The sequence below is a fragment of the Pelophylax lessonae genome, assembly GCF_965119305.1.
Source record: "Pelophylax lessonae genome assembly, chromosome: 2".
In the NCBI taxonomy this organism is placed as follows: Eukaryota; Metazoa; Chordata; class Amphibia; order Anura; family Ranidae; genus Pelophylax; species Pelophylax lessonae.
The window spans coordinates 120,016,776-120,042,631 of NC_138769.1; the positions used below are offsets into that span (position 1 = coordinate 120,016,776).

Consider the following 25,856-nt stretch of genomic DNA (forward strand, 5'->3'; position numbering starts at 1 on the left):
CTGGCAGTCTTTTTAGTCCCCTTTCCTATTGTACTTTTGAAAGTATACATGTCTGTGATTGGTTGCATTGACACCACCTCCCCTTTAATCCCCTTCTGTTCTCTGATTATAAAATAAACAAGAGTGCTGCCTTGGGCAGGACTGCTTCTATGGACATCGAAACTGAAACAGCCTGTGTGCGTCTGTGTCTTTGGGGATGGTGAGCGCGCTCCATTGCCTTATGCAAAAGAGCTGAGAACTGTGCTTTTTAGACAATTGAATGAATTACGCTTGGCATATATTAATACCCGAAAATATACTTATTAGTGCAACTGAGTTATTTGTGCATCAAGCGTATATAAATTTCCACAACACCACATGCTCTCAACATGGGGGGTGGGTGCTTTGGGGCAGGGGGGACTCTGCCCCCCTACCTTGAAGCCCCTTGTTGCTTTAAGGTAGGGGGGCAAGGGCCTCAATCTGACAACCCTGGCCAGTGGCTGTGGGGGTCTGCGGGCAGGGGGTTCCTGGCCTGTTTCTTAGCAACCAGCTCAATGCGGTAAATTGCTGCATTAAAGAGGATTTAAACCCTCCTCTGCAAATTGTACCTATAGGTAAGCCTATATTTAGGCTTACCTATAGGTACTGTAAATATCTCCTAAACATGTACCGTTTAGGGGATATTTACTTTGCATGCAGCCAGTGACATCACTGGCGCATGCGCTCTGAAGGAACAGCCGCTCATGCCATTCCTTCAGAGACCCGTGCCGTGATCGTCAGCTCCCGCGCGCATGCGCGGGAGTGACGTCATCGCGGCTCCAGCCAATCAGATGGCTTGGGTGCCGCAAACCCGGAAGAAGGGCGACACAACATGTCACCAATGAGAGAGGTGAGCGGTCGGCACTTCGGAGCTTTGTTCTAAGGTAAGTATTTCATAATGAGCTAGTATGCGATGCATACTAGCTCATTATGTGTTTGTCTTTCAGGTGTTCGTTTAAAAAAAAAAAAAAATTCTGAGGTTGACAACCTCTATGTATTGCGGCACTTACAGCTAAATCGAACAAATACCGCATTCGTGAATTTAACGCAAAATTCTTTGTGAATTACACTTTCACAACATGCATTTTTTTGGACATTATTTAACTCTTAGTGAGTTGACCCCCATGTTACTAACACACACAAAATTTAGATCATACATAGCAGAAATGGGATTAAAAAAAGTCATGGGCAGGTAGTTTATATCCACTGCATCCATTTTTTCATGTTCAGTCTTACCGAAGCATCCTTAAAAAGACAATCCAAGCTACTGTGACAAGTGTATATAAAACTCAGGGGTTACGAAGGCATACAAGGGTGTTTCTTCAGTGAATGCATCTTTTATGGCTGATCATTTGATCACTCCCACATATGTTAAATAGTAAGGGTTGCTTTGGATTCCGTTACCAATTCAAAAAGACTGATCCTAGAACCCATACTCCCACATGAAAGAAAGAGCAGGCAATCATCGATTGCGGTTTCATCCAAAGTATGGTACTGAGGGTGGGGAAGTCATAATGCTTTGAAATCTCCCATTCTCCTAGCCCACTTATTTGCCAGTGGAGAAACCCTGCCTAATGGGAGGATACAGAATGGTAGATAATCTACACTCCTGGATGTCGGAGCATGGTCTCTAGAGACAGCTTTAAGAAACTGGTAAAGGAGTCTTCGGGTGCAAGTAGATTTGTAAACTGCACCCACCTGTACATTGGATCAATACTAAGTCAAATATATTGATTACATTAACATGCATATGTACAATTTACCTCTTTCTCTTAATACATTTTTAGTAAAGTGTTACTAAGCGCACAACAGTAAAATCAGTCTTTATATGCAGTAAAGCATGCTTGGTATACTCACAGTAGACCCTAACCTCCTCTCTATTGCTAGAGGGTTTTTTTTATCTTAAGGGTGCATGTGATTGGCACAGGGCCAATCAGCACCTTCCAAAAAGACGGGCAGGAGTGCTGCAGGCTTATAGGACAGTCAGAGTAGAATGAAATCTCCTCCGACAAGCTTTAGACACTGATAGAGGTCACAAAACTGCTATATACTGAGAAAAGGTATTTAGCGGTTTATACCTGGGTTTAGTAACACATCACGTTTCGATAAGAAGAATTACAAAACAGTATAACATATTGTGAAAACCGAGTAATGGACATCAAACAGCGATGCATAGATTGAGATAACGTAAACAATAAAAAGTATCTTAAAGTGGTTGTAAACCCTCACATATACCAGGTGAAGTGATTGGCCTCAGGTGACAAAACAGAGATGAAACAAATCCTCCAACATAAATTGTACCTGTCTATTTGCAGAATTCTCTTCTCTACACCCGTTTAAAGTCCAGAATTTATAAAGCTGTCAGAGTTCCGAAAAAAGGGGGTGGAGAGCTGAATTTACACTCTGGAGACTGATTGGAAGGAAGGAACACACCACCTCCACACAGAGCTGAGGCTGTCAATCAGCTTTAGCCCCCTTCCGGTCACCATTTTTCTCCTGGTGTCAGGAAAACTTGTGAGAAGTGATTTATGCGGATAGCAGAGGAACAGAGCAGCAGACAGAAGTCACAATTAGGGCTCTAAATTGAGACAAGTATACAATAGAGGGAGAGGGATAGGATTTGTTCATATTTCATGTCTAAGATTTGCAACCACAGAACTCAAGACTGGAACTCACAAACAGCAGGAAAACAAACAACTTTCTCTTCACATGACAGCAAAGAGAAAAAATATAACCTGATCATGATATCTAATTAAAAGAAACAGATATCAAAGCTCCAAATATTTGTCTGTATTTTGGTGCCATTAGAACCCACACATGTACAACGCTGGATGCAGACAGTCCGTGTTCCAGGAGCGTGTGGCTGTATCCGTGCACAGGTTTACACTGTAAAGTAAACCCGCATACATTTGCATAAAACCATTCATTACTATGGTTGACTGTACACAGCAGGTGTGTATCCCAGTGGTGGAAATACATCTGCAATTTGCATTACATGGCCTCATGCGACAGCGTGCATTAGGCCTAAAGCAGAGGACAGACAACGAAACAATCAGTCACTGAATTAGCAGCCATTCCAACTTGAGAAACAAATGAACAGACTAGATAGTTAAGATGGAATGAGTTCTATGAACTAAGTAACTACACAGCTTTAACCGCTTGCTGACCTCCCTATAGCACATTTAATTCACATGTATGTATATATATATATATATATATATATATATATATATATATATATATATATATATATATATATATATATATATATATATTTATACACGTGATCCACTCTCAAGAGACCACTCTCTACCACACTCTGAAGAGGCCGCAGCCTCTGCAATAGCGGCCTGCAAGACTTTGCGGCCAAAAGCAGCATCTGCATATGCCAGGACATCCACCTTGAAAAACTTGGTGAACGTATGTACAGACGACCAGGTGACCGCCTTGCAAACCTGGACCACTGACGCCTGATGACGGAAAGCCCAGGAGGCACTAAGCACCCTTGTAGAATGCGCCTTAACAGGGAAAGGAGGAACCTGACGCTTAATGGAATAGGCCTGCACCACAGTCTGCCTGACACAGCAGATGCAGCCTGCCCCTTACCAGAAACATCCGTAAAGACAAATGAGGAATCGGATTTGCAAATCGACTCAGTCCCTGCCAGGTACACCCTAATGCAGGGATCCTCATACTACGGCCCTCCAGCTGTTGCAGAACTATACATCCCATGAGGCATTGGAAAACTCTGACATTCACAGACATGACTAGGCATGATGGGAATTGTAGTTCCTAAATAACTGGAGGGCCGTAGTTTGAAGACCCCTGCCCTAATGGTACGAACCACATCCAGGGAATGTAAGGTAATCTCTTTTGGATGTTTTGGCTTAGGAAACAGCGAAGGCAACACAATGTCCTCATTCAAATGAAAGCCCAAGACAACCTTAGGAAGGAATGACTGACAGGGACAGAAAACCACCAGGTAAGGCGACCCTGCGTGCCAAAGTAAAAGCCACCAAGAAGGCCACCTTCTGTAAGAGAGTCAATAAAGGAAAAAATGCTAGGACCAAAGATCCTAGCAAGGAGCTAGGTCCTTACTCCTGACTAGGCAGAAAAAAAAAAAACTATAGCAGGAAGTGGAAGTATACCCCTGGGACTCCCTATGGGCGTAGCCGAGCTTTGTTAACTCTTGTCTGACTAGTGTCCTACCCCTTATGAAGAGGATCATAACCCAACTGTCAAAGATATGAAGCCGTGTCCGTCTATGAATGCAACAGAAATATTGTTTTGTTTTTTTAAATTGTCATTTTTTAAAAATGTATAGCGCAAAAAATAAAAACCGGCAGAGGTGATCAAATACCACTAAAGGAAAGCCCTATTTGTGAGAAAAAAAGATACAAATTGTATTTGGGTACAGCGTCACAGAACCGAGCAATTGTCAGTTAAAGTAACACAGTGCCGTATTTAAAAAAAATGGCCTGGTCAGGAAGGGGGGTAAATCTTTCAGAGGTCAAGTGGAACTAAATCCTCTTATCCTTTACATTCAAGGAAGTTGCCATCTTAGCCTCTGTTTGATGGGCAGTTGCCATGGTGTTGCACATGTAATCAGTTTTGACATCAGCCATTTGATGGCTTGGTAACATGGTTGAAAGTTGACATAAGCACACTGGCAACTATTATAACAGTTGTCATTTATAGGATGCCTTGAATGTATCTATTTTGGGAATCAGTAAATCGGTTTAGTTCCGCATTTAAAAAGTAGGCAAAAAGTGCCTCACACTGTTACAATACAAATTACGCCAGCGAAAATGTGGGACAATCTGGGTGTGTATGTATGGCATACAAAGGAGTAGCATCACAATGTCAGCTGGGAAGGTGAAGTTTGGAATCTGTAACCAATGTGCATTACACATCACTGCTTATAAGTTTTTTTTTATTTTTTATATAATAGTTTTTTATTGGGTTTTCCATAAACAATACAAAACACTCTCCGAAAGATGGAGAAAAGAAATCACAAACAACAAAATGTGATCAAATAGGTCAAGCATATGCATACAGATTAAAGAGGAATTTTGCATTTGGATTTTAAACCCCATTAGTATACATACATAAAGATTCCTGTTATCTAATAAATGAATGTGATCATACAATGGTCAGTAACCGCTTTCAATATTAGACACAACTGTTTGCAACAAACAAGTAAGCACAGAAGGCATCCACAGGACCAATTGTTCCTGGGAAGCAGCTCCTCCCATCAAAAGGGAGAGAGAAATAAAAAAAAAAGGGGAGAGAAAAGAAACCTAAATCAGGAAAAAAAAAAAAAACATCTTAATTTTAAACTGCCTGCCTGCTTATTTGAGCTTATAGGGAGTTTACCCCCTCTAGATTTACTAAAAACGGTACATGTTGGGAGAGAATCCGAGCATGCTCACAGGAAGTAGCAGGAGCCTTTGTAGTGATCCTGAGGACACTATCTTGTAGAACATGTTTAATTATCTTCTGTGTCTATTCACGAACAGTTATAAAGTCTACTGTATTAAGATTTTTTTTTTTTTTTAACGAAATCGGTCATTTAAAAAAAAACGAGTCTGACATTGCTGACCGCCGATTCTGAAAATATCTGTTTGAGCTCCAGGACATTTCTGCTCCTGATCTGCGTACTTGTTCTAGGCAACCATCACTTTCAGAAAGTGGAGAACAAATGTAGCCACCCTCTAACAGGAAATCAGATCATAGCAGTAGAGAAGAAAAAAAAAAGGGGAATTTGGAGATTTGGAGGAGGCTGAGAGCAATATAAGGTATTTTAGGTTAAAAGTGGTTGTGAAGGTACACTTTAAAAATAAAAATATATTAATATTTCTACTTACCTGCTCTGTGCAGTGGTTTTGCACAGAGCAACCCCAAACCTCCACTTCTGGGGTCCGCTCTCCGCTCCTTCTCCCTTGCAGCATTGAATCCATATTGAGTTCAGGTAAGTACTTAGTATTTTAAGAGCTGACCAAGGAAGGTTTTTTTTTTTTACCTTAAAGGATACATTCACCTTTCATAACATATTCACCCATATCCAGGGTGAAACATGTTATAAAAAGACTAGCCACTGCTAGCAGAGGATCATTTCTCTGCGCCTGCTGTCAAAAAAAAAAAAAAAAGTGGCCATGCGGGGCCCTGCATGCCCAGCTACGTCACTCATTCGCAGTGTTCTGTAAATGTAAAAGAACAAACACAACTGTGAACGCTGTGTTAGTTCATGGATTCTTCCTGTCAGAGTATAAGCTTACTCATACGAGGTATGAGCAGGCAAGATACACTTACAGGTCTGCAGGAGTCCTGCATGGCATCAGCGATCTGCTAATCGCTGGTGAAATGTTTTACAAGCATCTAGAAAAAATAAATAAATGCACTTTTACATGCAAAAAAAAATGTGCATTTATTATTTTTTGTAAAAAATCGAACGCATCCTTTAATGCAGAGAATGCATTAAAGTACAAAAACCTTCTGCCTATATAACCACTTTAATAATTTTCATTCTTTAAACAGAATTTAGTGCCACTTTAGGTCTTTATTTAGTATGCCTAGTATCTGTTATATTTCATTTATTATATATGAAAAATAATTTGCTTTGGCTCTTCCACGGTTAAAAAGATTCTGCTAGTGTGGTATGTTGTATTTCCACCTATAGGAAAACTAAATTAACAGGACCCTATGACGGTGAATTATATGTTATGACTTAACACATTAACAGAAGTTTCTGATTTCATGAATTTGACTTAAAAATATGATATAGAATTTATCTGCCTTGAGCACAGATACAGCAGGGACACATACCATTACAAATTAGTATGAACTTTAATTACCTGAAAACACTTTGAGAGCAGTCCTGGTTAAATGGTAGAACTGCTGAATTTATGTTGTGTCGTTTAAAGAAAAACTGACAAACACATAGACTGCCCCCTGGCGGCAACAATGCATAACTACAGCTGCATGCTTTACTAAAGAAACAAATCATTGACGGTAGCATTAGATTAGTGGGAAGGTACATAGAGTAGCTAATGGCAAGTTTGCACAGCTAACGAGTTTAAAAGGGATGAGCAAGTATATTAAAAGAAAATATAAACATAGTAAACTCCTGTATTTAAATTTAATTCACTAGAGAATAAAGTGACTTTAGGGCTAATCTAGGAGGTGATAAACAGTCATTATCTGATGCACTAGGATTTTACAGCTTGCTATAAGATCTCTCTGGCAAAAGGCTAATCCTTTACTATTTTCAATGAGAAAAGGTAAAGCAGGTGTTAACTAAATGTATGCCACTTATTGGGCCCTAGTGCTACAGGGGGGCATTATGTTTCTACCCATTCGTGGCATATCTTGGAATAAGGATTCTATGGAGTCTTAAGCCTACAACACATCTAAATTGAGACTGGAAAATGTGTTGTATAATTACTAGCACCTTCCAATAAGAAAAATGATCTGTGTTACCTAATCCTGAACTGGCATGGTTTCACTTTTTTTTTTTTTTTTTTATTTCATTCAAGGTATGTATACTTATAATATAATATAATAAATTGAGAATTAATTTGAGATTGGAGATGTGTCCACAATTAGAGGTGAATGAACACGGCTCATGTTTAAAATACTTCAGTAACTGAATTGATTTACATATATGGCTGAAACAGAGGTATCTATTTGGGGTATTGAGAGCTGTACAGTAAAAGAGAAATGGGAAAGTGAGCCTGTGAAGTACAATAATCCATAGGGATAAAAGCAATATACAGAGCTTTACAGGGCAATTTTAATGTGAGCTATGTAACCGGCAGTCTAGTGATGATTTACTGCTCTTCCACTAAGAGGACAGTATCTACAACACAGACATGGCTTTACATTGGATAAGTGATTCAAAACAAAGAGGTTCCACATTTGTGATGACCTGTTACTTTCGAGGAAGTCCCTTTTCTTGTAATGAGTTCTATTCTTAAACTTGCTGAACTTGTACTTCGCAATAGAGCATGATCTCTCTCTGCGCGTATAGCTGCTGGTTCAGCCTATTGACCATTAGCTCTTTGCTAGGAGCAATTAAGCCTTAGAAGGCTAAAATCCATACTTTACATATTAACCTATTCCCCTCCTCCTATTTACTGCTGACTGGACCTCAAACCTCCAACGCTCCATCTTACCTTCTGAGGTGCTCGTGTTCTTTCAAAAACAACTCTGTTCTTCTGTTGTTCACCCCAGATCCAGTTTTGTAAGATCTATTATGGGGGGGAGAGACCAAGAAGGTTTAAGAAAAGTAGAACAGTTACTGGGCAGGCTTTTTTCACAACACAGATAAAATTCACAAGCTGCTACTTCATCCACAAGATGATTTACAGTTATTGATTTAAGTAGCTCCAACATTTGTACAGTGCTAGTAAATGAAGTACTGTACTCTAAACATACACAGTATGAAAAATAAAAAGCCTGTAGGTAACCTCACACATATCTGAGCAGCTTAAGCCACATAAAAGATTTAAAAATTAATAAGTCGAAGATACCATCAGTAAAAACAGTCAGCAGATCTAGAAATACAGTCATCTGAAGTTATATGCTATTGTTCACCATTTTCAAGTTTACTTTGGTCCCAATCTTACCGCAATTTACAGGAAATTTCCGGATTTGCACAGAACTTCAGTTGTCAATATCTCTTGAGGTACTGACCATTTTTATGTGCAGATTATATACTTTTTTTTTATTGTTTGCTCAGTTTAAAAGGTTTACTTTAACAAATGTGGTAGACGCAACTGCTTAGATTTGCTCTGCAGATCTAGTCAAGTGTGAATCCACTATGGGCAGCACAAATCCAAGCAAATATTTTAGGCTGAAACTTTCATTTGCGATACACTGACATATACTGGGGAATGTGACTCATCTGGATGACATCTATAGATATGTTGAAGGATACAATATGGGGCAGGCAGCCAAATGATTACTCAACTTAAAGGAGAAGTACAGCCAAAGCTATTTTGGCTGTACTTCTCCTAAGGATCGAAGCAGTGTAGTTTGTTCTGCACTCCTGTGACTCATTTTCAGCAGACATCAGGCTAAAGTCTGCTGTCAGGTGATGTCACTGAGCCGGGCCAGGCTCTGAAAAGATCCCAACCACCTGGACCAGCACCTCACAGAAATCCACTGAGAGCCTGAGACAGAACTTCTCGCCCCGCCACAGCCCGGCACTCCAGTGAGCGCTGCTGGAAGGGCAGAACAGAGAGCCGGAGACTGACAGTCCCAGTTTGCTGCTCAGAGAACTGAGCGATTTTCAGCGTTTGATCACTCAGTTCTCACTGCCGAGCCAGCAGGCAGGGGACAGATACAGTATCAGGTCAATGATGCATCAACCTAGCGGAGTATGAATGTTTTTTTTTTTTTTTTTTTACAAAGTCCATACTTTTAAAAACATGCTATTCTATTAGTCAGGTTATACTGCCACCTAGGCGTTCAGGACACTGACCAATAGAAAAGCAGTAAGCCAGTCTTGCGTAGAACTCCTCCTCTACCCAGCAAGCCTCAGTTTTGATTGAGAACAATACACAGAGCCAGAGAAAACACAAAAGGGTGCTGCCTGTGTCCATCAACAGACCAGAAAAAAAAAAGATGGTAGGTACAAAAATGTATACTTTACCATAAGTATTTATTGGTATATCATAGAAAGGAATAACATCAAGTTGCAGAATAAATCAACATTGAAACTGCCTATTAAGTAATTTTTCTATGGGTATTTTGGGCCCTTGGATTTTAGCTAAATCATGTCCATGTGGTGTTTCCCTAGTATCTTTCAATGCTAGTGCATTTTGTACTCTTGTTTTTAGGCATTTTGCATGTAACTGTTATTGGATGTTTACAGATTTTGAGGGCATGATTTTGGGGGGGGGGTACCGGGAAATCTATAGGAAGATATCTTGGTGAGTCGGGATAATGAGGAGTAATAGTAAGTTATGTTAAAGTTGAATTTCTATGGTCACTGATCCAAGGGGTCAAAATTATCATCTCACTGGCCACAGAGTTGCACAAGAATCCAGTTACAGTCAGGACATCTAAAAGCAGTCCCACAGCAACAGATAGGACCAAGACTGGGAAGCTATGCCTTTGAAATAATTCCTAAGGAAGACTGATGAGGGAACAACGAGAAAGGGGTCAAACCTGGAGGTTTAGCCTAAAAGCTACATGGTACACTGTCCAAGCTGGATAAACAAAAAGCTCCAACTTGAAGAGATGTGGGGTCACCTAATGCAGATTGGAGAGGGATTGTTAAAACTCTGGCTGCAACTCCTATGGTCTGAATGAGAAGCAGTCTCTGAGTGCCCAAGTACAACAAATGCAGTAGATGAGGTAGTAAGGTGTGGTTCTTCAAACCCTTTTATAGACCTACTGCTTTGAGGCAGGAGCATGTAGCAGCCATTGGTGGCATTACTAATGACTGTGTAAAAAGCAGGTCTGAAAAGTCCTTCAAAAGACAACCAAGTCAAGTGCTCCCTGGAGATTTCATCTTTGTCCCAAGCATGCAGCCAAAAGTGCCCCACACCTGCATCAGTCCCATTCGAGACACTAGATTACTTTTAACAAGCAATCAAAATTGAAGCACAAGACTCTGAACATTTGTTCCAAATGCACACTGACATGGGAACCTGCACTAGAGATTGAGGGCTCCCCTGTACGAGAGCCTATCCATTCTAACAGTTTAGAAGATTAGGATCACCACCAAGACAGAACAGAGAGCCACTCCAGTCAATCATGTGGGGATACAATGTAGGGTATTAGGCATTGCATCTATCTGGTTTGAGTCAAACCCTTGTAACTCTGATTCATTAAAAGGTGACTCAATATATCAACCATTTCAAGAAAGAACTGCTGTAACATAGCGACTTGACCCTCAAGCTCAGCCTGATTTTGGGACTCTGTGATCAGAGGCATACTCCAGATGGACAATGATGGGGCTTGCTTAGAACCTCAGTGGCAGATTGTTGTAGTAATTTGGCACAGACAAGAAGTCAAGCTTGGACATGGAGGTTCTTGAGGAGATAGGAAAGGACAAGGCCTCGCCCAACAAAGCTGCCGAGGACCAACTAAGAGGACCTAACAACTACAGTTTAAACTACAGTTTCAGTTTCAAGGCTGCAGGGGTTGTCTCTTTCTGGAGATATTGGGTAAATGCCCCCAGGACCACTAGGGAAGTATAAGCTGAGGTCACCTGTGGAAATGGAGTTGTTCACTGTGTCTTAAGGAAGACATGTTGCATCTGCTCAGGAATATTGTAAGTATGCCCAAATTGAGACAAGGCCTCATAACTCACAAATTTATGCAGTAGGTGCTAATGAAGGTTTCAGGAAGTTGGAAGTGACCAAGAAATTGTCGGTTGGCAGTGGAATATGTCCAGAGATCCATGTGGTGCATTGAAGAAGCACCACCAGCATGATGCTCTCTCCATGCAGACATGGACAGAAAGAGCCCAAGTGCAATACTCCACCCACCAGATGACATCAGTGCTCAATTCCTGAGATTCAATCCTTACTGTGGTAAACAGGCAGTGTGGGGAAATTTAAAATAATGTCCAACAGTGCATTAGTGAGCTAAGCTCTTGGTGCTTCAGCATGACCAGTCTTACCAACAAAGGGAGACTTCAAGGAGTCACACCTTGGGCTGTGCCATGTCTTTGGGCCCCAAAAGCTCTCTCCAGCTAACCAGTATACTTAAAACTGGAATGTGCCAAATGCAGAGCACAGTGCACAAAAGTCACATTCCAGGCTAGCAGCATGCTCATTAAGCAAAGTTTCATAAGACTTTAAAAGCTGGTGCTGGGAAGCTGCCAATGAAAATAGCGGCTATGTACTAACCAGCTCAAGTAGCTGTACAGAAAGAAAGCTTGAACTAAGTCAATGAGGAAAAAATTCCAACAGTAGAGCAAACAAATCTCGATTGAAGTCAAAGTTAAAACAGTAGCAAAAAAATAAATTCAAGAAAAGCATTCAGATTCCGGGGACACTAGCAAAAACAGGGAGATGCTGGGTAAAGGAGGGGTTGTATACTGGGCTGGCTTACTGCTTGTTTTTATGTCTGCCAGTACCTGCAGGCCACAGTATATCTTCTGTAAGGGAATGACTGCATTCCTTATTGGAGTACAAGATGACAGTTTTATGGTGTGTATCTAATAGCAGTTTTTCTCATCCTTTTCAACATGGAGAAACGCTTGAAATAACTTTCTGGTCTGAGGGAACCCCTGCTAAAACATACTAGATCTACAACTCCTGATACATTAGTGTGATGTTCAGTGGGAAGAATGCAGTTTACATTTGTGGTCATTTGGAAGAAGTACAGATTCTCTCTTACAAATAGGTACAAAGATCAGTGGTGTCAGTGGAAACTTATCGAAGAGGCAGGAATGGGCTCATTGCTCAAGGAACCCCCTGCAGAGGAACCCTGGCTGAGAAATTCTAGTCAGTCTCTCTGTCAGTCAGTATATAAATCTGAAAATCCATTAAGCTTTACATTTTTATCTCTCAGCAATTTCAAAAAAACTGATAAACATTATTTTAGCTAAAATATACAGTACATCAATAATGACATCATAAAATACAAAGACTTACTGCACTCCTCTGTAGGTTCTTTCTAAACGTTACCATAGAAACCACACTGATACAGTATTTAAATATACATGCCAGGATTAGAGAAGAGAGACAAGTAACATTAGATGTTCCTTTAAAGGGATCAGCAGCATTAAAACAGCAGTAAATCACAGAAATGAAAGCAATGCTATGTACTGACCGCTGATTCCCTAACATCATTTGTGACTTACTCAATATCCTTCCGTACTGATCCCAAGAGATCTTCCCTTTCTCGAATTGCCTGGAAATTGGCTTTTGTTTTGTGGAATTCATGTGTATAATCCTGTAAAGAAACACTCACGTCTATTAATATATAGACTGCATTACTAGTTATTTGAGCTTTAAGGGATGCAAGTATTGTAATTAATATATAACAAGCGTAGACTTATCACTGCGCTTAACAGAACTAAAGGTATTACTTCTAACAAAACAAATGCGTACAACACCAGAACATTTTTAAAACCTACAGCTCCCAATGATATTTAATAATTGCTTATTCATATGATATTTGTTTCCTAACCAAGCAACCAGTGTGTGAATGGACAGAAGAATGAGATGAAACTTCACTTTCATCTATTTTATCAGTGAATGATATGGCTGTTGCCATGAATGAAAGAGTTTAGTCCAGTACTGGACATAACTGTTGTGGCCTGTGTTTAAAAGGGTATGTAAACTGCAACAATGAACTTCTCTTATTTGCTCCTTTCTGTTCAGTTAAATATACCATGAAAAGCACTTTGGTATATCGATAAGTGCAAATAGCCTTTCTGAAACTTCCTGAAATCGTGTGCGCCAACTTCCTGTGATCTCTGCCTGTGTTGCACTCCAGCTATCCCTAATTATTACAAAACACCAAGGGAAATCAGTCACCGTCTTCATGGATTTTTGGTCAGCCGACCAGCTTTTTAACCAGATTAAGCGGCGGTTAATCACTGCAACACTGGACAGGCGTATCGCCAAAGGGGCCTCATTTAGAGCCGCATCGAACAAATACATGACCCCTCGATAAATCTGATCCACCATCTCCACTGGAGTGGGAGGGGCAGAGTCGGCCATGAGGGTGCGTTTGAGCACCTTGGTCCAATCCGCCACAGCCTGAGCCACCATTACAGAGGCAAAAATAGGCTTGAGCATGGAACCCGCCACCATGTAGGAATGTCGGGCAAGAGATTCCAGCCTCCTATCAGTAGGGTCCCTAAACACCGAAGAGTCCTCGGTGGGGACCAGGGTAGCTTTGTTCAATCTGGCCACCGTGTGATCCACTTGAGGAGGCACACACCAGCGTGCAACTGTACTAGCCGCAAAAGGCTAGAGAAGTTGAAACTTCTTAGGCACCACAAAGGCGTGTTTTAAATTACGCCATAGCTCATTCACCTTATGGTGAAACTCTGCAGGGCAAGGAAAAACCTGCGCCGTCTTGTGGGTCCTGTGTGTATCAAAAGAGGACACAACGCCCGGAGGAGTGGGCTCATCCTCCAAATGTAGTGTTTCCTTTACTGCTAGGATCAACTCATCCATAGCTGCGCGTTTCTCGGGCGACCCAGGACCCAGGGGGGGGGGGGGGGGGGCAAGTCATCCACCCCCGCAACCTCCGCCTCCCCCTCAGACTCTTGCAGGTCCTGAGAAGAGCGAGACCCCGAAAGGGCCACGCTACCTACAGCAACCATGTCACACTCCGATTTAGAAGAAAAGGAAATCCTAGGCCTTTTCCTAGCAGCACGTTCAGTCATCAGCACATCCATTTTTGACACCAAAGTTGCCACAACAGCAGCCAAATTAGTCAGGTTAGATTCAGAGGACCCTGAATCCCCCACCAAAGCTGGAGGGAATTTGCTGTCCTGGGATTCCATAACAGAAATAAAAAGTTTTTTTTTTGAACTGGCCCTTTAAGAGCGTCGCGGACCCCCGCAGCACACCGCTATAGAGACTGAGACACAGACCCCCCGCAGGGACAAAACAGGAAGATTGCACAAAGCAGGACAGGAAAAGAACAGCAGGACAGAAACCCCACAGTGTGTTACCAGCTCCTTCAGTCGGCTCTGTGAGAAAGAAGGAAGTGATGTCACCGCTGGAGGCTGAACTTAAGCTGCAGGCCAAGGGAAAATGGATGCCTATTGAAATGAATGGGAGGCTTCAGCAAGATGGCCGCCGACGTGCTCTGAACGATCGAATGCCACACGCAAGATGGCGCCGCAAGGCGCCAAAATCACTACATAGCATGCTGTATAAACGCCCATAATAAAGCCAGACATGCTGCCCACACTTAAAATGGCGGACCGGCGGTTTTTAACCCCGCAGCGGTCGCCGCATATGTCTGCACCTCCAAGCACCCTAAAGTGACCTTAGGAGAGGGACCCCCAATCCCCCACACACAGCGCTGCTGTGAGAGAATAAAACCCCCGCATGGACCGGGAACAGGGAGCCCAAAACGCACAGACATAGGGGACACCACAGACACATAGGACTGCCGACCCCAGACAGAGGCCCCACACAGAATGTACTTACCTGTACCCGATGGCGTGGGGTGCCTCATATCAAGCGGGAAACTGCCCACCCTCAGATGGCAGGGGAGTGCCGCCAGCCAGAAACACAGGACACTAGTAGTGCACGGACGAACCGATGCTGTGTCCAGTGAGGTAGCCACCTCACATGGCTGCCTCCCTGATGGACAGGGATGGGTCGTTTGCGAGGCCAGGGTGAACACATATCCTGCGAAAGGCTCGATGGCGGGCTGGGATTCCATCTGACCCTCTGTCCTGGAGAACCAGGACGGTCAGTCCGATTCCCAGCTCCGCAAACGCTGTCTTCATCCGAAGATCCAACTAACTAGCGCTGATAAAATAAACAGCTAGCAATGTAAAGAAAAATGACATTTTCAGAAAATAAATCATAAAAGAAAAAGAGGAAGGCTGAGACTGTAGCCTCAGCACAGGGAAGCCTATCCACTCCTAAGCTAGGCAGAAGACAAACTGAATTGGGATGGCTATTGCAAGGGGGTATTGGACTAGAAGGACAGCCCCCATGGGTGTGACTATGTAGATGAATTGTTCTTTTACAAGTCTTATGCCTAGAAACTCCTGTGGTGAGGAAGCAATACCCCATTAGTGAAGACAGTGTGAATGGGCGGCGACTGTCGGAGGACGTAAGAGAAATTACATTTTTGTTCTTGGGTTTAGACGCAGTTCAAAATGATTGTAAAGTCTTTTTTTTTTTCATCTTATTTAAAAATAACAAACATGTTATACTTTCCTTCTCTGTGAAGTTCTTTTGCAGAGCAGCCCCAATCCTCCTCTTATGGGGTCCCGCTTCAGCGCTCCTAGCCCCTTCCTCCTGTTGAGTGCCCCCACACCAAGCAGCCTGCTATGGGGGCACCTGAGCTGAGCCACAGCTCCCTGTGCCCATTCAGACACAGATTTGTGGTTCTGCCCCCCCCCCCTCTCTCCTGATTGGCTGACTTTGATTGACAGCAGCTGGAGCCAATGGTGGCGGTGCTGCCGTGTGTCTGCCAATCAGGAGAAAGAGTCCCGGACAGCCAAGTCTCTCCTGCAAGATCGGTAAGTATTAGGGGGGCTGCTGTATACAGGTGGTTTTTTTATCTTAATGCATATAATGCATTTAAATAGAAACCTTCTGCCTTTACAAACACTTTAATATTAATAGCTTAAATTGTACTGGAAAATTATTACACGTGACTATCACTTAGTACAAGTATCACTGGTAGCTTACTTGGCATTAATTTTTTAACTACCAAAAAGGAAAGTGGTTGTAAACCTCAGATATGAAATATGAACAAAGCATATTCTACACTGTGCACTTGTCTCAGTCTAGAGTACTAACCCTCATTTCTGTCTGCTGTCTCTTCATCTGCTATCAAGCGTCACGCTTCCAAATAAGCTTCCTCAGACACTTGCTGAGGAAACTTATTTGGAAGCGTAACCCATACAGGTTGGAAGGAGCCTCTGTTCAGGATTTCCATGTTACAGTGTCAGCTGGGAGAGCGGACGATGTGTTTTATTTTCACATTTATATTTGAGTATTTATATACCTGTTTGTAGTACAATAAATTGTTTGAAATAGAAAGCACTGTGGTTTCTCTTTATTTTCTGGTTATACATGCTTGATGGATATCTGCGGAGTCGTCTATTTGGGTCCAGGTACATCCAGAGGAAGACCATTTCAGTGAAATCCAGAGGGACATACCGTATTTATCGGCATATAACACGCACCTTTTCCTCCTAAAAATGGAGGAAAAAGCAATAGTGCGTGCTATACGCCGATATTTAAAAAAAAAAAAGGCCAGGAAGCAGCGCCAAGAGCAGAAGGGGGCGGGCCGCGCAGAGAAGGATGGATGGACGAGCTGTCATAGGAAGTCCCGCCTCCTCTGCCGAGACGTGTGACGTCTATCATAGGCGGGACTTCCGATGACAACGAGCGCTCACTCTCCCTTCTCCTCGGCCCGGCCTGCCCCCTTCTGCTCTCGGCGCTGCTTCCCAGCCTTTTTAAAAACTGATAGTGTCAATGGCGCTTGCGAGGCTGCATTAGTGGAGACTGCGCTGGCGAGGCTGCATTGCTGGACACTGCTGATGAGGCTGCTTTGCTGGACACTGCTGATGAGGCTGCATTCATGAGCAGTGGCGAGATGTAATTTGATAAAAAAAAAAAAATGTTCTGAGTTCAAAGCTATTTTCAATTTAAGCTTTTTTCCTGAAATTTCTCTCCTAATATTGAGGTGCGTGTTATACGCCGATAAATATGGTAGTTACAGGCAATGGTGGCTCTGTAGTAGGGCCATTGCTTAGAGGTGAGCAAGCATGCCAGCCACAGGCGGTGGTCACTGAAGAACATGATTATTGCACGGCGATTGATTTTTTATATATTTATTGGGACTATGTACATTGATTGTGTTTCACTTGATGTGAGATTTTTATTATTGATTTAAAGTTATAGATGGATACCTTTTGATAAGTGCTGGCAGCAATCTATTTATATATATCTATATAATTTTGCATGTATATATTGTTTTGCTCTGTGTTTTTGATGTTTTTAAACAGTTGTGATTAGGTGCGTGTATGGAGTTGATCACACAGTTAGTTGGTATTAACATTTTTGAACACTGATTTTCTACACTAAGTTTTATTTATTTTTGTGTTAATTATACACATTGGGTACATAAGTATTCACAGCCTTTGCCATGACACTCAAAATTGAGCTTAGATGCATTGTGTTTCCACTGATCATCCTTGATATGTTTATACAACTTGATTGGAGTCCACCTGTGGTAAATTCAGTCGATTGGACATGATTTGGAAAGGCACACACCTGTCTATATAAAAGGTCCCACAGTTAACAGTGCATGTCAGAGCACAAACCAAGACATGAAGTCCGGGGAATTATCTGTAGATCTCAGAGACAGAACTGTATAAAGGCACAGATCTGGGGAAGGGTACAGAAATATTTCTGCAGCATTGAAGGTCCCAATGAGCACAGCTGCCTCCATCATCTGGAAATGGAAAAAGTTTGGAACCACCAGGACTCTTCCTAGAGCAGGCTGTCCGACCAAACTGAGCCATTGGGGGAGAAGGGCCTTAATCAGGGAGGTGACCAAGAACCTGAGGGTCACTCTGACAGAGCTCCAGTGTTTGTGTGAAGAGAGGACAACCTTCCAAAAGAGCAACCATCTCTCCAGCATGCCACCAATCAAGCCCGTATGGTAGAGTGGCCAGACAAAAGCCACTCCTTAGTAAAAGGCATATGACAGCCAGCCTTGAGTTTGCCAAAAGGCATCTGAAGGACTCTCAGACCAGGAGAAACAAGATTCTGGTCTGATGAAACAAAGATTGCACCTCTGACGTTTGGCCTGCCCCTAGGAAGATGTCACCAATGAAAAAACACGTTGGAATTGGCTGTTATAGAAGACATCACGTTTGCTTAGCTGTCACTTGCTGTGTTCCTTTCTCAAGAGCTGACAGTCTGCTGGTTTTTTACTCGTTTATGCCTGTTTACAATTCATCAAAGGTACTTTTTATATATTTTAAATAAAGGGACTTAAATGTTAGCAGGCTTCACTATGCTTGTTCGTTTTTTTTATTCCCAATTTGGAGCTGCTGCTGAGCAGCCACCGCCCATCCCGGATGCCAGGTTATTGTGTACTTTTATGACCATTATAGTTTATGGTCTATGCTATCTGGTAAGAAGCGTATGCTAAGTGTTGGTGCTTGGTGGTGGATTTCATCAATCAACGTTCCTTATACACTTTTTTGCACTTTATGGACACTTGTTTAATGTTGAAAAGGACTTTTTCATTGAAAGGACTTTATGTTCACCCAACACTGGATTTTGCATCCATTTCATTATATCACTTTAATCATATGATGGATTTTTTTCAAGGATATATATTGCTCACAATTTATTCACTGCAAGTTTAGTTGTTTTCTTGCCACATTATTTACCATATGATTATTCACGATTGCACTATTAGGATTTAGCGCAGCTTCCTCTTTTTATTAACGCTCATCACCTGGCCAATAACATCTGTTCAATGAAGCATGGTGGTGGCAGCATCATGCTGTGAGGATGGTTTTCAGTGGCAGGAACTGGAAGACTAGTAAAGATCGAGGGAACAACAAATGTAGTAATGTATAGAAACATCCTTGATGAAAACCTGCTCCATAGCAGTCTGGACCTCAGACTGGGGTGAAGCTTAATCTTTCAACAGGATACTGACCCTAAGCAAACAGCCAATATAACAAAGGAGTGGATATGGGACAACTTTTTAAATGTCCTTGAGTGGCCCAGCTAGAGCCCATACTTGAACCCGATTGAACATCTCTGGAGACATTCCCCATCCAACCTGATGGAGCTTGAGGGGTCCTGCAAAGAAGAATGGGAGAAACTGCCCAAAAATAGGTGTGCCAAGCTCGTAGCATCATACTCAAAAAGACTTGAGGCTGTAATTGGAGCCAAAGATGCTTCAACAAAGTATTGAGCAAAGGCTGTGAATACTTATGTACATGAGATTTTTTTTTTCATTTTTTATTTTTAATACAGTTGCAAAGATTTCAAACAAACTTTTTTCACGTTGTTATTATGGGGTATTGTTTGTAGAATTTTGAGGAAAATTGTGAATTTAATCCATTTTGAAATAAGGATGTAACATAACATGTGGAAAAGGTGAAGTGCTGTAAATACTTTCAATACTTTCCGGATGCACTGTATGTAAAAGGATTTGTTTAATCCGTGTCACCTGAGTCCAGTCATGTCACTGGGTATATGTAAAGGTTTTCAACCACTTTGCAACCACAAGACAACCATTTGGCTACGGCTATGGCGTGGCTCCGTTCAAAGCTTATTCACAACAGCAATATGTACTACTCATTCTGGCAGCTATTGTGCAATTTAGGTGAGCAGTTTGGGTGGGGGCAGTAGAAAAGCACTGTTTTTTAGGGTGAGTTTAAAATACTATTTTCTTTCTTGTCCATCACATAGAGAAGGTGGAACAAGAAACAGGGGTGCCCTTTCGATTCCCTTCCAAAATTACAAAAAGGGAACCAGTCTTTCTGAAAGAAACAGTGGCTAATGCCTCGTACACACGCAACGATTGTTGGCCGTGAATTTTCGGCCAACGTCCCATCGGCGATTGACGGCTTGTTAGTATGATGCTTCCGACAACCGACTGCGACTTTTCGGCCGAACAAAATCTGGTGTGCATGCTATAAAATTTTTGTTGGCCGTCAACAGAACAGCCGATTGTTCGTCAGTCAGTACAGATTTCGGCAGACAAAAATCAGATGAGCAAGACTGGGCATGCTCAGAGAAGAAAAAACACACGGAAAGTAAACCAGAACATGACATCACTTCTGAAGTTGGTTGTTGTTGGCCGGAAAAAATTAGTGTGCAGTCTAGAGCAGTGTTTCTCAACTCCGGTCCTCAGGGCACACTAACAGGCCAGGTTTGCAAGAAAACATCACAGGTGATATCATTTGCTGCTCAGTGATTGCAGTATTCTAGTCTGCATCTCCCCAAGGTAATACTTAAAATCTGGCCTGTTAGTGTGCCCTGAGGACCGGAGTTGAGAAACACTGGTCTAGAGCACATTTCAACCAACACAACAACACTGGACAAAAGACAGCCGATCGGTCGGCCGATAATCGTTGCGTGTGTACGAGGCTTAAGAGATAGACTTGCACAGCGTGAACCACATCCAGACAATGAGGAAAACTTTCTTTTGAAGAATCAAAGTTACACAAAGTGACAAGATAATGCCCTGTGTAACAGGAAGTCAGCTAAATCTGGGAATGTAGTCACAGGAAGGAGATACATTTCTACCTGATTTAGAAAGTCCATTAATTAATTTAGGGTGTTGGCTACAGAGCTAGCCAGCAGGAAGTTGAAAGGCCTTCACCTGTTCAGAATGAGGGAGTTAAGGCTCTATAATTTGTTCAGAGAAATTCCTATTGTTTGCTGCCTCCAGAAGCTGTGTCCTGAAGCCATGTGGGCTGGGAGCAGGAGGACAGTCAGCGTGTGCCTCCCGACAGGATGTGTGGGCCCGGGACGGTAACCAAGGGTGAATACGTCTCAAAGGTGAGAAGACGAACTGTTGATGTGAAAGAAACAAAAGGACTGTGTTGCCCTGTGAAGCTATTATAAAAGGACTATTGAGTGTCCGCTGTAGGACAAGGAAGTCTGCCCGACGGTAGGTTGGAGACAGACACTTAGGCAGGTTCCAGTTGTGAGAAGGTAGCCGCCCACAGAGGCAAGGATTTATTTTCTGTTTTATTTTATTTTGGATGTTTTGCTGCATACAGCCTGGTGAAGAAAACACCATTTAATAAACCACACTGTTTGTTTGCAAGCACTTGTCGGCTACCTCTCTGGGAAAACGCACCCCCCAAGGGGTCATCCACACCCGCCACCGAGCTAATCCCTCACATATGGTGGAGGTATGCAGTGGGCAGAAGCAGCAAGATCCCTGCAAGGAAGTGCAAATGTTTGATGAACTTTGTCTGGTGCATGAGATTGCACAATCTATGTGTGCAGGAGAGAAGATCCTGACAGAAAAAAAAAAAAAAAAAAAGTGTTTTAAAGAGACAGCGGTCTCAAAATTATTTGATGAACTTTGTTGTGTCTGGTGCAAGTGACTGCACAAACTGTGTGTGCAGGAAAAGAGATCCTGCAAGAGAGAGAAAAACTACATGTGTTGAAGAGACAGTGGTCTGAAAATTGTTTGCTGGACTGTGAAAAATTTGTTTGTGGAGTTATTGAAGATGGGGCGTTCAAAACGCCTGAAGAATGCAAAGATAGATGAAATGAGAGACCGGATTCTATGGATGGAGGGGATGTTGCCGTCTGAACCAGCCCCATCCATGCCTAAAGAGAGTCTACTAAAGAGGAAGGTTGTTGTCCCTAGCAACACTGATGAAACTGCTATGGAGACGCAGTGTGCTCAGATGAAAAGTAAGCTCAAAATGGAGGAGATGTTGAAACAACTGATTATATCAAATACAGCTCAACAGCAGGCAAATGCAGCTCAACAGCAGGCAAATGCGGATTTTCAGCGGAGCTTTGCAGCTCAACAAAAGGCTCATCAAGAGAGCATGGCAGGCTGGAAACAGAGACGCCAGCAGCCAATGGAGGCCATCGGTTTGGAAGAAACCGAGTATGTGTGCAGGGCTGAGTTGGATGCCTTGCAACGGAAAATGGAAGAAAAGGAACAAGCCTTGGAATTGCTTAAAATGGAGCATAGAAACTTGCAGGAAACGAATGAACTACTCAAGTCTCATGTGTCACAGTGGGAAGAATCCACTGCTCTTCTTTTGGTCGAGTTGCAAAAACGCAGAGAGACTATAATGGAGAAAGATACCATCCTCATGGAAAAGGAAAGTGAAATTCAGACTTTGCAGAAGCAAAGTATGGCTGATATGTTGGAGTTGCGTAATCAGCTGGAAAAAAGTCTTCAGTCTTTGGGAGCTACAAAAATAGACCTGCAGGAGTCGCAGGAACAGAATGTTGCTCTGAAAGCGACATTGTCTCTCAGCGACAAAGAGAAAAGTGAAAGAGAGGCTAAATTACTGAGTACTGTGTATGAGCTCACCACTTTGAGCAATGTGGTAGATGAATTACGTGCAGACTGTGAAAGTTGGAAAGGTGAAGCCCAACGTTTCCAGCAGCAGTTAAAGGAGAAAGAAGCCTGTGTGGCAGAATTACATTCTTATTCCCAGATGCTAGCCAATGAGGTGAAGGCTCTTATGCAGGGAAAAGGAGATTGTGAACATAAGAGGGAAAAAGTAGAGGCACAGCTTCTGGAATCGCAAGTCAAGGTGTCAGAAGGTGACCGATTGTGTGCTAAGCTGTCAGAGAAGGCAAACCGACTGCAGGTTGAGTTGGACAATGTTACAAATCAGCTTTCTCAAGCAGACAGCAAATCTAGAGAAATTGCGGAAGATTTTTCTATCTTGGAATCGCAGCTGCAAGACACGCAGGAACTCTTACAGGAAGAGAGGTGTCAAAGGCTGAGTTTTAGCACAAAGCTCAAACAAATGGAAGATGAGAAAAATGGCTTCCTGGAACAATTAAAAGAGGAGGCGGAAGCAAAGAAAAACCTATCAGAGCAAGTCGCAACATTGCAAGCTCAGATAGCGGATATGAAAAAACGCATTGAAGAAAGCGTTGGTTCATTACAGTGTGTTGAAGATGTGAAAAAGAAGTTTGATCAGATGCTTGGTGAAGAGAAGACTGTGTCTGCAAAATATGCAGAAGAACGCGACCGTGCAAAAACGGAGGCGCGTGATAACGAGAGCAAAGCCCTGTTCTTGGCTCGCTCTTTGGAGGAAGTTCTAGAGTGTAAGGCTGAACTAGAAAGTGTTAACAAACAGCTGCGTACAGAAATGGAAGAATTGGTCAGCTCCAAGGATGATGTTGTGAAAAGCGTTCAGGAGCTAGAAAAGTCTAAACGAGCCTTAGAACAGCAAGTAGAAGAGATGAAGATTCCGTTGCAGGAACTGGAAGAGGAATTCCAGGCAACAGAGGATCTGTCCCAAAGAGGGGATAGTGTGCCTGATGCAGTTTTTAAAAGGATCAGTGTTTTGGGGTCTGTCCTGAGTGAGCCTCAGAAATGTGACGACATGTGGCTTGAATCACCCCTTTGGAATAAACCGTTCCTTCAAAAACTTCAAGCATTGGAAAATGTATCATTAGAACTTCAGCAAACAAAGGAGCTGAGTAAGAAATGTGGTGATTTCTCAGTTCAGGCTGAAAACCTAGTGGAGAAAACTAAGGCTGTTGGTGAAAACGTGAAGCAAATGAATAAGTGCCTTTCAGGGAGTGTTTCCAAAATGGAACTGGTGAAAGACGGGTGGCAGAAGTTTGATCGTGATCTTGAGATGCATTCCATGTGGAATTCAGATAGAGAAAAAGAACTAGGTGACCTTGAGCGGTCAAATAGTTCAGCAGAAAGTGCATTGAAGAAACCTGTAAAAGAATGTGTTGCAGTTCCATGCTTCTTCACTGATGCAGAGAGGAGGTCTATAATGGATACCACCCAGATCGCTGGGTTCAACTGTGTTGTTGCCTTTGACCCCTATGTTGGTGGAAGGAAAGTTGATGATGTTCTGGTTGGCTACTTCTGTGAAGAGTTTGGCAAGAAATATAAACTGAATATCAAATCAAGTAGTAGGCCTTTACTGCGACTCGCTCAGGAGGGCGAAAAGTTTAAGAAGTTGATGAGTGCAAATGCTTCAGATCTGCCTATGAATATGAAATGTTTGAATGATATTGATATCTCTGGGAAAAGGAACAGGGGTCACTTTGAAGAAATGTGTGACAGCCTGTTGTCTCAATTGGAAAATCCTCTGCACAGCATCTTAGAGCAAGCAAAGCTCAAGAAGGAAGATCATTCCCTTTTACAACAAAAAGTCAATGATTGTGTACAGCTGTATGGAGAGGCAACTCAAGTCACAGAGGGATGTCAAGAGTCCCTACTTGGAACAAAGCTTAGTGAAGCAAAGGTTCTCAAAGTTTTGTGGAAAACATTTATGGATTGCAGAGAGAGGCGTCTTAAGAATGTTGAAGACATTAAGACTAGCCCAATTGAGTTGCCTATGGATCACGGTCCTCCATGGTGGATTGGACAGACGGTTATGAGGGACAAGCTGTCTGACATTTATGAGAAAGCTGTCAATGAAGATGACAGAAACGAGAAGGAGCGAAATGATGCCAAAAATGCAGTTGAAGAATGTGTATATGAGATGAGAGACAAACTGTGTGGCATTTATGAGAAATCCGTCAATGAAGATGACAAAACAGTTTCATCCGGAAGCTTGAGGATAATAGGAGGCTTATCAGTGAGTCAGCAGTGCTTGACACATGCGTGCCTGGAAATCTGTGTCCCAACCCTAGGGTTGAAACAAGAGGGGGGGGTATGTAACAGGAAGTCAGCTAAATCTGGGAATGTAGTCACAGGAAGGAGATACATTTCTACCTGATTTAGAAAGTCCATTAATTAATTTAGGGTGTTGGCTACAGAGCTAGCCAGCAGGAAGTTGAAAGGCCTTCACCTGTTCAGAATGAGGGAGTTAAGGCTCTATAATTTGTTCAGAGAAATTCCTATTGTTTGCTGCCTCCAGAAGCTGTGTCCTGAAGCCATGTGGGCTGGGAGCAGGAGGACAGTCAGCGTGTGCCTCCCGACAGGATGTGTGGGCCCGGGACGGTAACCAAGGGTGAATACGTCTCAAAGGTGAGAAGACGAACTGTTGATGTGAAAGAAACAAAAGGACTGTGTTGCCCTGTGAAGCTATTATAAAAGGACTATTGAGTGTCCGCTGTAGGACAAGGAAGTCTGCCCGACGGTAGGTTGGAGACAGACACTTAGGCAGGTTCCAGTTGTGAGAAGGTAGCCGCCCACAGAGGCAAGGATTTATTTTCTGTTTTATTTTATTTTGGATGTTTTGCTGCATACAGCCTGGTGAAGAAAACACCATTTAATAAACCACACTGTTTGTTTGCAAGCACTTGTCGGCTACCTCTCTGGGAAAACGCACCCCCCAAGGGGTCATCCACACCCGCCACCGAGCTAATCCCTTACACCTGGTTAAAGTGAAACTTCACTCCCTCAATAATTATTGACTATTTTCAATGTTTATGCTGCTAGCATTAGTAAAAAGAAAAAAATATTATATTCACTGGTTTTACACTTTTGTTTTTCATTTTAGT

The 25,856-nt window shown here is 42.5% G+C and overlaps 1 protein-coding gene across 2 annotated transcripts in view; it reads right to left on the reverse strand.

The window, feature by feature from the left end:
- The window catches only part of GOSR1 (golgi SNAP receptor complex member 1), a 235,878-nt gene that overhangs the window by 135,885 nt on the left and 74,137 nt on the right, over positions 1-25,856 (reverse strand). For both annotated transcript variants that reach the window (XM_082244947.1, XM_082244946.1), the window contains exons 5-6: positions 12,842-12,933; positions 8,193-8,267 (exon numbers count right to left, since the gene is read on the reverse strand). In XM_082244947.1, the coding sequence (XP_082101073.1) occupies positions 8,193-8,267; positions 12,842-12,933 (167 nt within the window). The remainder of the gene's footprint in view (positions 1-8,192; positions 8,268-12,841; positions 12,934-25,856) is intronic.